Here is a 12,500-nt window from a genome sequence, read left to right on the forward strand (position 1 = left end):
GAGAGAGTCTGTGTGTGTGAGAGAGAGAGTGTGTGTGAGAGAGAGAGTGTGTGTGAGAGAGAGAGTCTGTGTGTGTGAGAGAGAGAGTCTGTGTGAGAGTGAGAGAGTGTATGTGTGAGAGTGAGAGAGTGTATGTGTGAGAGTGAGAGAGTGTATGTGTGAGAGAGAGTGTATGTGTGAGAGAGAGTGTGTGTGTGTGAGAGTCTGTGTGTGTGAGAGTGTGAGTGTGTGTGAGAGTCTGTGTGTGTGAGAGTGAGAGTGTGTATGTGTGAGAGAGTGTGTATGTGTGAGTGTGAATGTGCGTGTGTGTGAGTGAGAGTGTGTATGTGAGTGAGAGAGTATGTGTGAGAGTGTGTGTGTGAGAGTGAGAGTGTGTGTGAGAGTGAGAGTGTGTGTGTGTGAGAGTATGTGTGTGAGAGTGAGAGTGTGTGTGTGAGAGAGTATGTGTGAGAGAGAGTGTGTGTGTGTGAGAGAGAGAATGTGCGTGTGTGAGTGTGTGTGTGTGTGAATGTGCGTGTGTGTGAGAGAGTGTGTGTGTGTGTGTGTGTGTGAGAGAGAGAGTGAATGTCTGTGTGTGAGTGAGAGTGTATGTGTGAGAGAGAGAGTGTGTGTGTGTGTGTGAGTGAGTGTGAGTGCATGTGTGTGTGTGTGAGAGAGGGTGAATGTGTGTGTGTGAGTGAGTGTGTGTGTATGTGTGTGTGAGTGTGTGTGTGAGTGAGTGTGTGTGTGTTCGCACCCCAGTCTGTGTGCTGCAATTCTGTCAGCACTGCTTCTGCACACCCCTGCGCTTCAGGTGAAACCAGCTCTTGCTCTGCCAGCCTTCCCCCGACCTCCGCCCCCGACACCGGCCCCCAGACTCGGTCAGAATGAATCCCAGCCGCAGAACGGGAGGTTTGCCCTGTTGGCAGGGGAGTCTGACTGGGTCTTGTCTGTTTACTGTGACCTTGCCACACCCACCCTTTACCCTCTGTTCCCCCGCCCACCTCCGTATGCGCCGCAGGATCGTGAAAACCCCCTGAACTACCCGCTGGTGTACTCCCTGCGGAGGAGCGCGAGTGCGGAGTTACTGGACTGCAGCGGTGATGAAGATGAGGTCCTACCCAAGGACACCAAACCGAAGGATAGCCGCAGAATCTCACGTGAGTCACCCCACACACTCTCGCACACCAACTCACACTCGTTCACACACACACACTCACTCATACTCACACACACTCACAAACCAACTCACACTCGTTCACACACACACTTACACACCAACTCACACTCGTTCACACACACACCAACTCACACTCGTTCACACACACTCAAATACACACACACTTACACTCACACACCAACCCACACCCATTCACACATTCAGACACACACTTACACACCAACTCACACTCGTTCACACACACACACACTCAACACACACTCACACTCTCACTCACACACCAACTTACACTTGTTCACACACTCACTCACACACATTCACACACACTCACACACACACAGTCTCACACCCACACGCCAACACTCACTCGCTCACACTCTCACACACACCCAAACAGTCACACACTCACTCACACACTCGCACTCTCTAACACGCAGACACACAATTGACCCTCCAAGAACACAGCGTTACTTCACCACTGACACTCCCACAGCACCCACTCCCTCAGCACTGACCCTCCCACAGCGCCCGCTCCCTCAGGACTGACCCTTGCACAGCACCCACTCCCTCAGCACTGACCCTCCCACAGCACCCACTCCCTCAGCACTGTCCCTCCCACAGCACCCGCTCCCTCAGCACTGACCCTCCCACAGCACCCACTCCCTCAGCACTGTCTCTCCCACAGCACCCGCTCCCTCAGCACTGCCCTCCCACAGCACCCACTCCCTTAGCACTGACCCTCCCACAGCACCCAATCCCTCAGCACTGACCATTCCTTTACTATCTGTAATGTCAGTGCGTCGGTTAAACTCGGACAGCTCCGAGCGGAAGAGGGTGAAGAATCGGATTCGGAAATTCATCAGCAAGAGGCCCCCACTCCAGACACTTCAAGAGAAGGGACTGATCAAAGGTACACACCAGACTGAGAGACAGCCCCTCATTGGGTCAGACCCACACTCGGAGCACCGTGCACAGTTCCCCGGTCTCCACTCGGTCAGACCCACACTCGGAGCACCGTGCACAGTTCCCCCGTCTCCCCTCGGTCAGACCCACACTCGGAGCACCGTGCACAGTTCCCCGGTCTCCCCTCGGTCAGACCCACACTCGGAGCACCGTGCACAGTTCCCCGGTCTCCCCTCGGTCAGACCCACACTCGGAGCACCGTGCACAGTTCCCCGGTCTCCCCTCCGTCAGACCCACACTCGGAGCACCGTGCACAGTTCCCCGGTCTCCCCTCGCTCAGACCCACACTCGGAGCACCGTGCACAGTTCCCCGGTCGCCCCTCGGTCAGACCCACACTCGGAGCAACGTGCACAGTTCCCCGGTCTCCCCTCGGTCAGACCCACACTCGGAGCACCGTGCACAGTTCCCCGGTCTCCCCTGGGTCAGACCCACACACGGAGCACCGTGCACAGTTCCCCAGTCTCCCCTCCGTCAGACCCACACTCGGAGCACCGTGCACAGTTCCCCGGTCTCCCCTCGGTCAGACCCACACTCGGAGCACCGTGCACAGTTCCCCAGTCTCCCCTCCGTCAGACCCACACTCGGAGCACCGTGCACAGTTCCCCGGTCGCCCCTCGGTCAGACCCACACTCGGAGCACCGTGCACAGTTCCCCGGTCTCCCCTCGGTCAGACCCACACTCGGAGCACCGTGCACAGTTCCCCGGTCTCCCCTGGGTCAGACCCACAAACGGAGCACCGTGCACAGTTCCCCGGTCTCCCCTCGGTCAGACCCACACTCGGAGCACCGTGCACAGTTCCCCAGTCTCCCCTCGGTCTGACCCACACTCGGAACACCGTGTACAGTTCCCCGGTCTCCCCTCGGTCAGACCCACACTCGGAGCACCGTGCACAGTTCCCTGGTCTCCCCTCGGTCAGACCCACACTCGGAGCACCGTGCACAGTTCCCCGGTCTCCCCTGGGTCAGACCCACACTCGGAGCACCGTGCACAGTTCCCCGGTCTCCCCTCGGTCAGATCCACACTCGGAGGACCGTGCACAGTTCCCCGGTCTCCCCTCGGTCAGACCCACACTCGGAGCACCGTGCACAGTTCCCCGGTCTCCCCTCGGTCAGACCCACACTCGGAGCACCGTGCACAGTTCCCCGGTCTCCCCTCGGTCAGACCCACACTCGGAGCACCGTGCACAGTTCCCCGGTCTCCCTGGGTCAGACCCACACTCGGAGCACCGTGCACAGTTCCCCGGTCTCCCCTGGGTCAGACCCACACTCGGAGCACCGTGCACAGTTCCCCGGTCTCCCCTCAGTCATACCCACACTCGGAGCACCGTGCACAGTTCCCCGGTGTCCCCTCGGTCAGACCCACACTCGGTGCACCGTGCACAGTTCCCTGGTCTCCCTCGGTCAGATCCACACACGGAGCACCGTGCACAGTTCCCCGGTCTCCCCTCGGTCAGACCCACACTCGGAGCACCGTGCACAGTTCCCCGGTCTCCCCTCGGTCAGACCCACACTCGGAGCACCGTGCACAGTTCCCCGGTCTCCCCTGGGTCAGACCCACACTCGGAGCACCGTGCACAGTTCCCCGGTCTCCCCTCGGTCAGACCCACACTCGGAGCACCGTGCACAGTTCCCCGGTCTCCCCTCGGTCAGACCCACACTCGGAGCACCGTGCACAGTTTCCCAGTCTCCCTCGGTCAGATCCACACACGGAGCACCGTGCACAGTTCCCCGGTCTCCCCTGGGTCAGACCCACACACGGAGCACCGTGCACAGTTCCCCGGTCGCCCCTCGGTCAGACCCACACTCGGATCACCGTGCACAGTTCCCGGTCTCCCCTCGGTCAGACCCACACTCGGAGCACCGTGCACAGTTCCACGGTCTCCCCTCCGTCAGACCCACACTCGGAGCACCGTGCACAGTTCCCCGGTCTCCCCTCGGTCAGACCCACACTCGGAGCACCGTGCACAGTTCCCCGGTCTCCCGTCGGTCAGACCCACACTCGGAGCACCGTGCACAGTTCCCCGGTCTCCCCTGGGTCAGACCCACACACGGAGCACCGTGCACAGTTCCCCGGTTTCCCCTCGGTCAGACCCACACTCGGAGCACCGTGCACAGTTTCCCAGTCTCCCCTCGGTCTGACCCACACTCGGAACACCGTGTACAGTTCCCCGGTCAGACCCACACTCGGAGCACCGTGCACAGTTCCCCGGTCTCCCCTGGGTCAGACCCACACTCGGAGCACCGTGCACAGTTTCCCAGTCTCCCTCGGTCAGACCCACACTCGGAGCACCGTGCACAGTTTCCCAGTCTCCCTGGGTCAGACCCACACTCGGAGCACCGTGCACAGTTCCCCAGTCTCCCCTCCGTCAGACCCACACTCGGAGCACCGTGCACAGTTCCCCGGTCTCCCCTCGGTCAGACCCACACTCGGAGCACCGTGCACAGTTCCCCGGTCTCCCCTCGGTCAGACCCACACTCGGAGCACCGTGCACAGTTCCCCGGTCGCCCCTCGGTCAGACCCACACTCGGAGCACCGTGCACAGTTCCCCGGTCTCCCGTCGGTCAGACCCACACTCGGAGCACCGTGCACAGTTCCCCGGTCTCCCCTCGGTCAGACCCACACTCGGAGCACCGTGCACAGTTCCCCGGTCTCCCCTCGGTCTGACCCACACTCGGAGCACCGTGCACAGTTCCCGGTCTCCCTGGGTCAGACCCACACTCGGAGCACCGTGCACAGTTCCCCGGTCTCCCCTCCGTCATACCCACACTCGGAGCACCGTGCACAGTTCCCCGGTGTCCCCTCGGTCAGACCCACACTCGGTGCACTGTGCACAGTTCCCCGGTCTCCCTCGGTCAGACCTACACTCGGAGCACCGTGCAGAGTTCCCCGGTCTCCCCTCGGTCAGACCCACACTCGGAGCACCGTGCACAGTTCCCCGGTCTCCCCTCGGTCAGACCCACACTCGGAGCACCGTGCACAGTTTCCCAGTCTCCCTCGGTCAGATCCACACACGGAGCACCGTGCACAGTTCCCCGGTCTCCCCTCAGTCAGACCCACACTCGGAGCACCGTGCACAGTTCCCCGGTCTCCCCTGGGTCAGACCCACACTCGGAGCACCGTGCACAGTTCCCCGGTCTCCCCTCGGTCAGACCCACACTCGGAGGACCGTGCACAGTTCCCCGTTCTCCCCTCGGTCAGACCCACACTCGGAGCACCGTGCACAGTTCCCCGGTCTCCCCTCGGTCAGACCCACACTCGGAGCACCGTGCACAGTTCCCCGGTCTCCCCTCGGTCAGACCCACACTCGGAGCACCGTGCACAGTTCCCCGGTCTCCCTCGGTCAGACCCACACTCGGAGCACCGTGCACAGTTCCCCGGTCTCCCTGGGTCAGACCCACACTCGGAGCACCGTGCACAGCTCCCCGGTCTCCCTCAGACCCACACTCGGAGCACCGTGCACAGTTCCCCGGTCTCCCCTGGGTCAGACCCACACTCGGAGCACCGTGCACAGTTCCCCGGTCTCCCCTCGGTCAGACCCACACTCGGAGCACCGTGCACAGTTCCCCGGTCTCCCCTCGGTCAGACCCACACTCGGAGCATCGTGCACAGTTCCCCGGTCTCCCTGGGTCAGACCCACACTCGGAGCACCGTGCACAGTTCCCCGGTCTCCCCTGGGTCAGACCCACACTCGGAGCACCGTGCACAGTTCCCCGGTCTCCCCTCAGTCATACCCACACTCGGAGCACCGTGCACAGTTCCCCGGTGTCCCCTCGGTCAGACCCACACTCGGTGCACCGTGCACAGTTCCCCGGTCTCCCTCGGTCAGACCCACACTCGGAGCACCGTGCACAGTTCCCCGGTCTCCCCTGGGTCAGACCCACACTCGGAGCACCGTGCACAGTTCCCCGGTCTCCCCTCAGTCATACCCACACTCGGAGCACCGTGCACAGTTCCCCGGTGTCCCCTCGGTCAGACCCACACTCGGTGCACCGTGCACAGTTCCCCGGTCTCCCTCGGTCAGACCCACACTCGGAGCACCGTGCACAGTTCCCGGTCTCCCTGGGTCAGACCCACACTCGGAGCACCGTGCAGAGTTCCCCGGTCTCCCCTCGGTCAGACCCACACTCGGAGCACCGTGTACAGTTCCCCGGTCTCCCCTCGGTCAGACCCACACTCGGAATACCGTGCACAGTTCCCCGGTCTCCCCTCGGTCAGACCCATACTCGGAGCACCGTGCACAGTTCCCCGGTCTCCCCTCGGTCAGACCCACACTCGGAGCACCGTGCACAGTTCCCCGGTCTTCCCTCGGTCAGACCCACACTCGGAGCACCGTGCACAGTTCCCCGGTCTCCCCTCGGTCAGACCCACACTCGGAGCACCGTGCACAGTTTCCCAGTCTCCCTCGCTCAGATCCACACTCGGAGAACCGTGCACAGTTCCCCGGTCGCCCCTCGGTCAGACCCACACTCGGAGCATCGTGCACAGTTCCCCGGTCTCCCCTCGGTCAGACCCACACTCGGAGCACCGTGCACAGTTCCCCGGTCTCCCCTCGGTCAGACCCACACTCGGGCACCGTGCGCAGTTCCCCGGGCTCCCCTCGGTCAGACCCCACACTCGGAGCACCGTGCACGGTTCCCCGGTCTCCCCTCGGTCAGACCCACACTCGGAGCACCGTGCACAGTTCCCCGGTCTCCCCTCGGTCAGACCCACACTCGGAGCACCGTGCACAGTTCCCCGGTCTCCCCTCGGTCAGACCCACACTCGGAGCACCGTGCACGGTTCCCCGGTCTCCCTCGGTCAGACCCACACTCGGAGCACCGTGCACAGTTCCCCGGTCTCCCCTCGGTCAGACCCACACTCGGAGCACCGTGCACAGTTCCCCGGTCTCCCTTCGGTCAGACCCACACTCGGAGCACCGTGCACAGTTCCCCGGTCTCCCCTGGGTCAGACCCACACTCGGAGCACCGTGCACAGTTCCCCGGTCTCCCCTCGGTCAGACCCACACTCGGAGCACCGTGCACAGTTCCCCGGTCTCCCCTCCCTCAGACCCACACTCGGAGCACCGTGCACAGTTCCCCGGTCTCCCCTCGGTCAGACCCACACTCGGAGCACCGTGCACAGTTCCCCGGTCTCCCCTCGGTCAGACCCACACTCGGAGCACCGTGCACAGTTCCCCGGTCTCCCCTCGGTCAGACCCACACTCGGAGCACCATGCACAGTTCCCCGGTCTCCCTCGGTCAGACCCACACTCGGAGCACCGTGCACAGTTCCCCGGTCTCCCCTCGGTCAGACCCACACTCGGAGCACCGTGCACAGTTCCCCGGTCTCCCCTGGGTCAGACCCACACTCGGAGAACAGTGCACAGTAGAAAGGGAGGGCTTTGGTGGTGAGGGGTTTGGAGCAGTAGTGGAGGGTGGTGGGTAGTGTTGTGGGAGACTGGGGTGGGGGTTTGTGGGGTTATTGATAATTGACTGTCCCCTTGCCACCCGGACAGATTGTCCTACCCTCCTCTGCTCGCTGCAGGGTGTCTGGGTTTGATGGGGAGGGGAGGAGGATGGGGGAGAGTTGGGGGGGGTGGTTTGGGTGTTGGGGGGCATGTGTCGCTGAGTAAATGCACAAGGGTGAACGGTTCGAAGGGAAGCTGGTTGTTGGGGAGGGGATTGGGGTGTTGGAGAGCTTTGTGGTAATCAATTCCTGGAAATAATTTTTTGTTCACTTTCCCTTCACCCTCTGTGTCCCTCCCCATCTCCATCTCTCTCTCTCTCTCTCTCTGTTTCTTTCTCTCTCTCTTTCTGTCTCTCTCTCTCTCTCCCTCTCTCCTTCCCTCTATCTCTCTCCGTCCCTCTCCCTCCTTCCATCTCTCTCTCTCCCCTTCATTTTTCACTATCTCTCCCTCGCTCTCTCTCCCCCCCTCCATCTCCCTTACTCTCTGTCTCTGTTCCTCTCCCTCTCCCTCTCCCCCTCCCCCGCACTCTCCCTCTTCCCCCTCCCTCTTCCCCCTCCCTCTCCCCGCACCGTGTCCCTCCCTCTCCCTCTTCCCCCCACCGTGTCCCTCCCTCTCCCCCTCCCCCTCCCTCTCCCCCCACCGTGTCCCTCCCTCCCCCTCTCACCCTTCCCCTCCCTCTCCCCCTCCCCCCACCGTGTCCCTCTCCCTCCCCCTCCCCTCCCCCCACCGTGTCCCTCCCCCTCCCCCTCCCCCTCCCCTCCCACCGTGTCCCTCCCCCTGCCCCTCCCCCTCCCCCCCACCGTGTCCCTCCCCCTCCCCCCCCACCGTGTCCCTCCCCCTCCCCCTCCCCCCCCCACCGTGTCCCTCCCCCTCTCCCTCCCTCCCCCCCCCCACCATGTCCCTCCCCCTCCCCCTCCCCCTCCCTCTCCCTCCCCCCCCCCCGTGTCCCTCCCCCTCCCCCCACCGTGTCCCTCCCCTCCCCCCTCCCCCCACCGTGTCCCTCCCCTCCCCCCCCCGTGTCCCTCCCTCCCCCCCCCCGTGTCCCCCCCGTGTCCCTCCCCCTCCCCCTGGTGAAGACCAGGTTTTCGGGTGCAGACTCGATGCTCTGTGTGAACGAGAGAAGGGCACGGTTCCTAAATTTGTGCGAATGTGTATCGAAGCCGTGGAGAAACGAGGTGAGTCCTCCCTCAACCCCTCTCCTCCCTCAGCCCCTATCCTCCCTCAACCCCTCTCCCCCTCTCCCTCCCTCAGCCCCTCTCTCCCTCCCTCAGCCCCTATCCTCCCTCAACCCCTCTCCCCCTCTCCCTCCCTCAAACCCTCTCCCTCGCTCCCTCCCTCAGCCCCTATCCTCCCTCAACCCCTCTCCCTCTCTCCCTCCCTCAAACCCTCTCCCTCGCTCCCTCCCTCAGCCCCTATCCTCCCTCAACCCCTCTCCCTCTCTCCCTCCCTCAGCCCCTCTCCTCCCTCAACCCCTCTCCCTCTCTCCCTCCCTCAGCCCCTATCCTCCCTCAACCCCTCTCCCTCTCCCTCTCTCCCTCTCCTCCCTCAACCCCTCTCCCTCTCTCCCTCCCTCAACCCCTCTCCCTCGCTCCCTCCCTCAGCCCCTATCCTCCCTCAATCCCTCTCCCTCTCTCCCTCCCTCAGCCCCTATCCTCCCTCAACCCCTCTCCCTCTCTCCCTCCCTCAGCCCCTCTCCTCCCTCAACCCCTCTCCCTCTCTCCCTCCCTCAGCCCCTATCCTCCCTCAACCCCTCTCCCTCTCCCTCTCTCCCTCTCCTCCCTCAACCCCTCTCCCGCTCTCCCTCCCTCAACCCCTCTCCCTCTCTCCCTCCCTCAGCCTCTATCCTCCCTCAACCCCTCTCCACTCTCCCTCTCTCCCTCCCTCAACCCCTCTCCACTCTCCCGCTCTACCTCCCTCAGCCCCTATCCTCCCTCACTCCCTCCCTCACTCCCTCTCCTCCCTCAGCCCCTCTCCCTCCATCACTCCCTCCCTCACTCCCTCTCCTCCCTTCCTCCCTCACTCCCTCTCCTCCCTCAACCCTTCTCCTCCCTCACTCCCTCTCAGCCCCTCTCCCTCCATCCCTCCCTCAGCCCCTCTCCCTCCCTCACTCTCTCCCTCACTCCCTCACTCACTCACTCCCTCAGCCCCTCTCCTCCCTCACCCTCTCGTCCCTCAGCCCCTCTCCCTCCCTCAGCCCCTCTCCCTCACTCCCTCTCCTCCCTCAGCCCCTCTCCCTCCCTCACTCCCTCCGCCCCTCTTCCTCCCTCCCTCCCTCACTTCCTCCCTCACTTCCTCCCTCACTCCCTCCCTCAGCCCCTCTCCCTTCCTCAGTCCCTCCCTCACTCCCTCCCTCAGCCCCTCTCCCTTCCTCAGTCCCTCCCTCACTCACTCTCTCCGCCCCCTCCCTTTCTCAGTCCCTCCCTCCATCACTCCCTCTCACTCCCTCTCTCTCTCATTCTCTCACTCTCACTCCCTCTCTCTCTCATTCTCTCACTCTCAATCCCTCTCACTCCCTCTCACTGCCTCACACACCCTTGCACTCCCCCTTAATCCCTCACACTCACTCACACTCACTCACTCTCTCTCATTCTTTCTCATTCTCACTCTCTCCCTCGCACTCCCTCACCCTCCCTCTCTCTCTCACTCTCTCTCCCTCTCTCTCTCTCTGTCTGTCTGTCTCTCTCACTCTCTCTCACTCTCTCTCTCTGTCTCTCTCTCTCTCTCTCCCCCTCTCACTCTCTCTCTCTCTCACTCTCTCTCCCTCTCTCTGTCGTTCTGTCTCTCTATCTCTCTTTCTCTCTCCCTGTCCCTCTCACTCTCTCTGTCTCTCTCACTCCCTCTCTCTGTCTGTCTCTCTCTCTGTCGTTCTGTCTCTCTCTCTTTCTCTCTCCCTGTCCCCCCTCTCTCTCTCTCTCTGTCGTTCTGTCTCTCTCTCTTTCTCTCTCCCTGTCCCCCCCTCTCTCTCTCTCTGTCTGTGTCTCCCTCTCTGTCTCTGTCGTTCTGTCTCTCTCTTTCTCTCTCCCTGTCCCTCTCTCTCTCTCTCTGTCTGTCTCTCCCTCTCTGTCTCTGTCGTTCTGTCTCTCTCTTTCTCTCTCCCTGTCCCCCTCTCTCTCTCTCTCTCGTAACGGTACGTATTAACACCTTCTCCCCCTCCCCCTCCCCCGTTCCCACAGGTTTGGGATGTGGACGGTATTTACCGAGTGAGTGGGAACCTGGCCATTATACAGAAGTTGCGGTTTGCCGTCGATCACGGTGAGTACGCAGTCAGGGCGCCTGGGGGACGGGAGCTGTCTCCAGACGTGGAGGGTACCCGGCCCATCCTTTCAGCACCCGAGGGGGAGGAAGCAGAGTTTACCGTCTTCCCCAAACATCCTCGGCCTTTCGGGGAGCACTGCTGCACCTTATCGAGCCTCACAGCACGGGGCCCAGACACCGGAAATACGGTCAGGTGGAGGCCGTTCGGCCCCTCTCAGCCTGCACCACCGTCCAGTACCATCGGGGCTGACCGTGTAATCTCCGTAACCTCACCCCCCCTCCCCTCCACCATTCCCACTTCCTCCCCGTGCCCCCCCCCCCCTCGATCCCTTTACCCATAACGGCCCACGTCCAGCTCCCTTTCTTTACGAAGTTTAGAGTCCCTGCAGGCCCTTCGGCCCAGCGAGTCCACGCCGACCCTCCGCAGAGTGAGCCGCACGGACCCATCTCACGAACGGTTCCCCCAACAGCTCCCTTGCGGGTGACAATCTCCCCACCCCTCCGATTGGAGAGATCCTTCCCCACCTCAGTCCCGAAGGCTTACCCCTCGTGGTTAGGCCTCGACCCCCGAGTTCTGGGCTTGCCCACCATCGGGGAGCGTTCCTCCCCGTACCCAGCCTGCCCAGACCCCGATCAGGATGTTAGCGGTTTTTATGAGATCGGTGGTGGGCAAGTTTTTGGAGGGAATCCTGAGGGACAGGATGCACATGTATTTGGAAAGGCAAGGACTGATTCGGGATAGTTAACATGGTTTCGTGTGTGGGGAAATCATGTCTCACAAACTTGATTGAGTTTTTTGAGGAAGTAACAAAGAGGATTGATGAGGGCAGAGCGGTAGATGTGATCTATATGGACTTCAGTAAGGCATTCGACAAGGTTCCCCTGGGAGACTGATTAGCAAGGTTAGATCTCATGGAGTACAGGGAGGACTAGCCATTTGGATACAGAACTGGCTCAAAGGTAGAAGACAGAGGGTGGTGGTGGAGGGTTGTTTTTCAGACTGGAGGTCTGTGACCAGTGGAGTGCCACAAGGACCGGTGCTGGGCCCTCTACTTTTTGTCATTTACATAAATGATTTGGATGTGAGCATAAGAGGTACAGTTAGTAAGTTTGCAGACGACACCAGAATTGGAGGGTGTAGTGGACAGCGAAGAGGGTCACCTCAGATTACAACAGGATCTGGACCAGATGGGCCAATGGGCTGAGAAGTGGCAGATGGAGTTTAATTCAGATCAATGCGAGGTGCTGCATTTTGGGAAAGCAAATCTTAGCAGGACTTATACACTTAATGGTAAGGTCCTAGGGAGTGTTGCTGAACAAAGGGACCTTGGAGTGCAGGTTCATAGCTCCTTGAAAGTGGGGTCGCAGGTAGATAGGATAGTGAAGGAGGCGTTTGGTATGCTTTCCTTTATTGGTCAGAGTACTGAGTACAGGAGGTGGGAGGTCATGTTGCGGCTGTACAGGACATTGGTTAGTCCACTGTTGGAATATTGTGTTCAATCCCGGTCTCCCCGCTACAGGAAGGATGTTGTGGAAGGGGTTCGGAAAAGATTGACAAGGATGTTGGAGGGTTTGAGCTACAGGGAGAGGCTGGACAGGCTGGGGCTGTTTTCCCTGGAGCGTCGGAGGCTGAGGGGTGATCTGATAGAGGTTTATAACATCACGAGAGGGGTGTG

The 12,500-nt window shown here is 61.5% G+C and overlaps 1 protein-coding gene across 1 annotated transcript in view; it reads left to right on the top strand.

Moving 5' to 3' along the window:
- LOC122545830 (rho GTPase-activating protein 15-like) overlaps positions 1–12,500 on the top strand; it is a gene marked incomplete at its 5' end in the record, with an annotated part of 97,407 nt that overhangs the window by 52,024 nt on the left and 32,883 nt on the right. The window contains 4 exons of the mRNA XM_087985508.1: positions 1,001–1,139; positions 1,956–2,069; positions 8,646–8,745; positions 10,745–10,821. Of these exons, the coding sequence (XP_087841634.1) occupies positions 1,001–1,139; positions 1,956–2,069; positions 8,646–8,745; positions 10,745–10,821 (430 nt within the window). The remainder of the gene's footprint in view (positions 1–1,000; positions 1,140–1,955; positions 2,070–8,645; positions 8,746–10,744; positions 10,822–12,500) is intronic.

Source organism: Chiloscyllium plagiosum, unplaced genomic scaffold (assembly GCF_037043375.1).
Source record: "Chiloscyllium plagiosum isolate Xiang-an unplaced genomic scaffold, Cpla_swu_hap1 HiC_scaffold_53X, whole genome shotgun sequence".
In the NCBI taxonomy this organism is placed as follows: Eukaryota; Metazoa; Chordata; class Chondrichthyes; order Orectolobiformes; family Hemiscylliidae; genus Chiloscyllium; species Chiloscyllium plagiosum.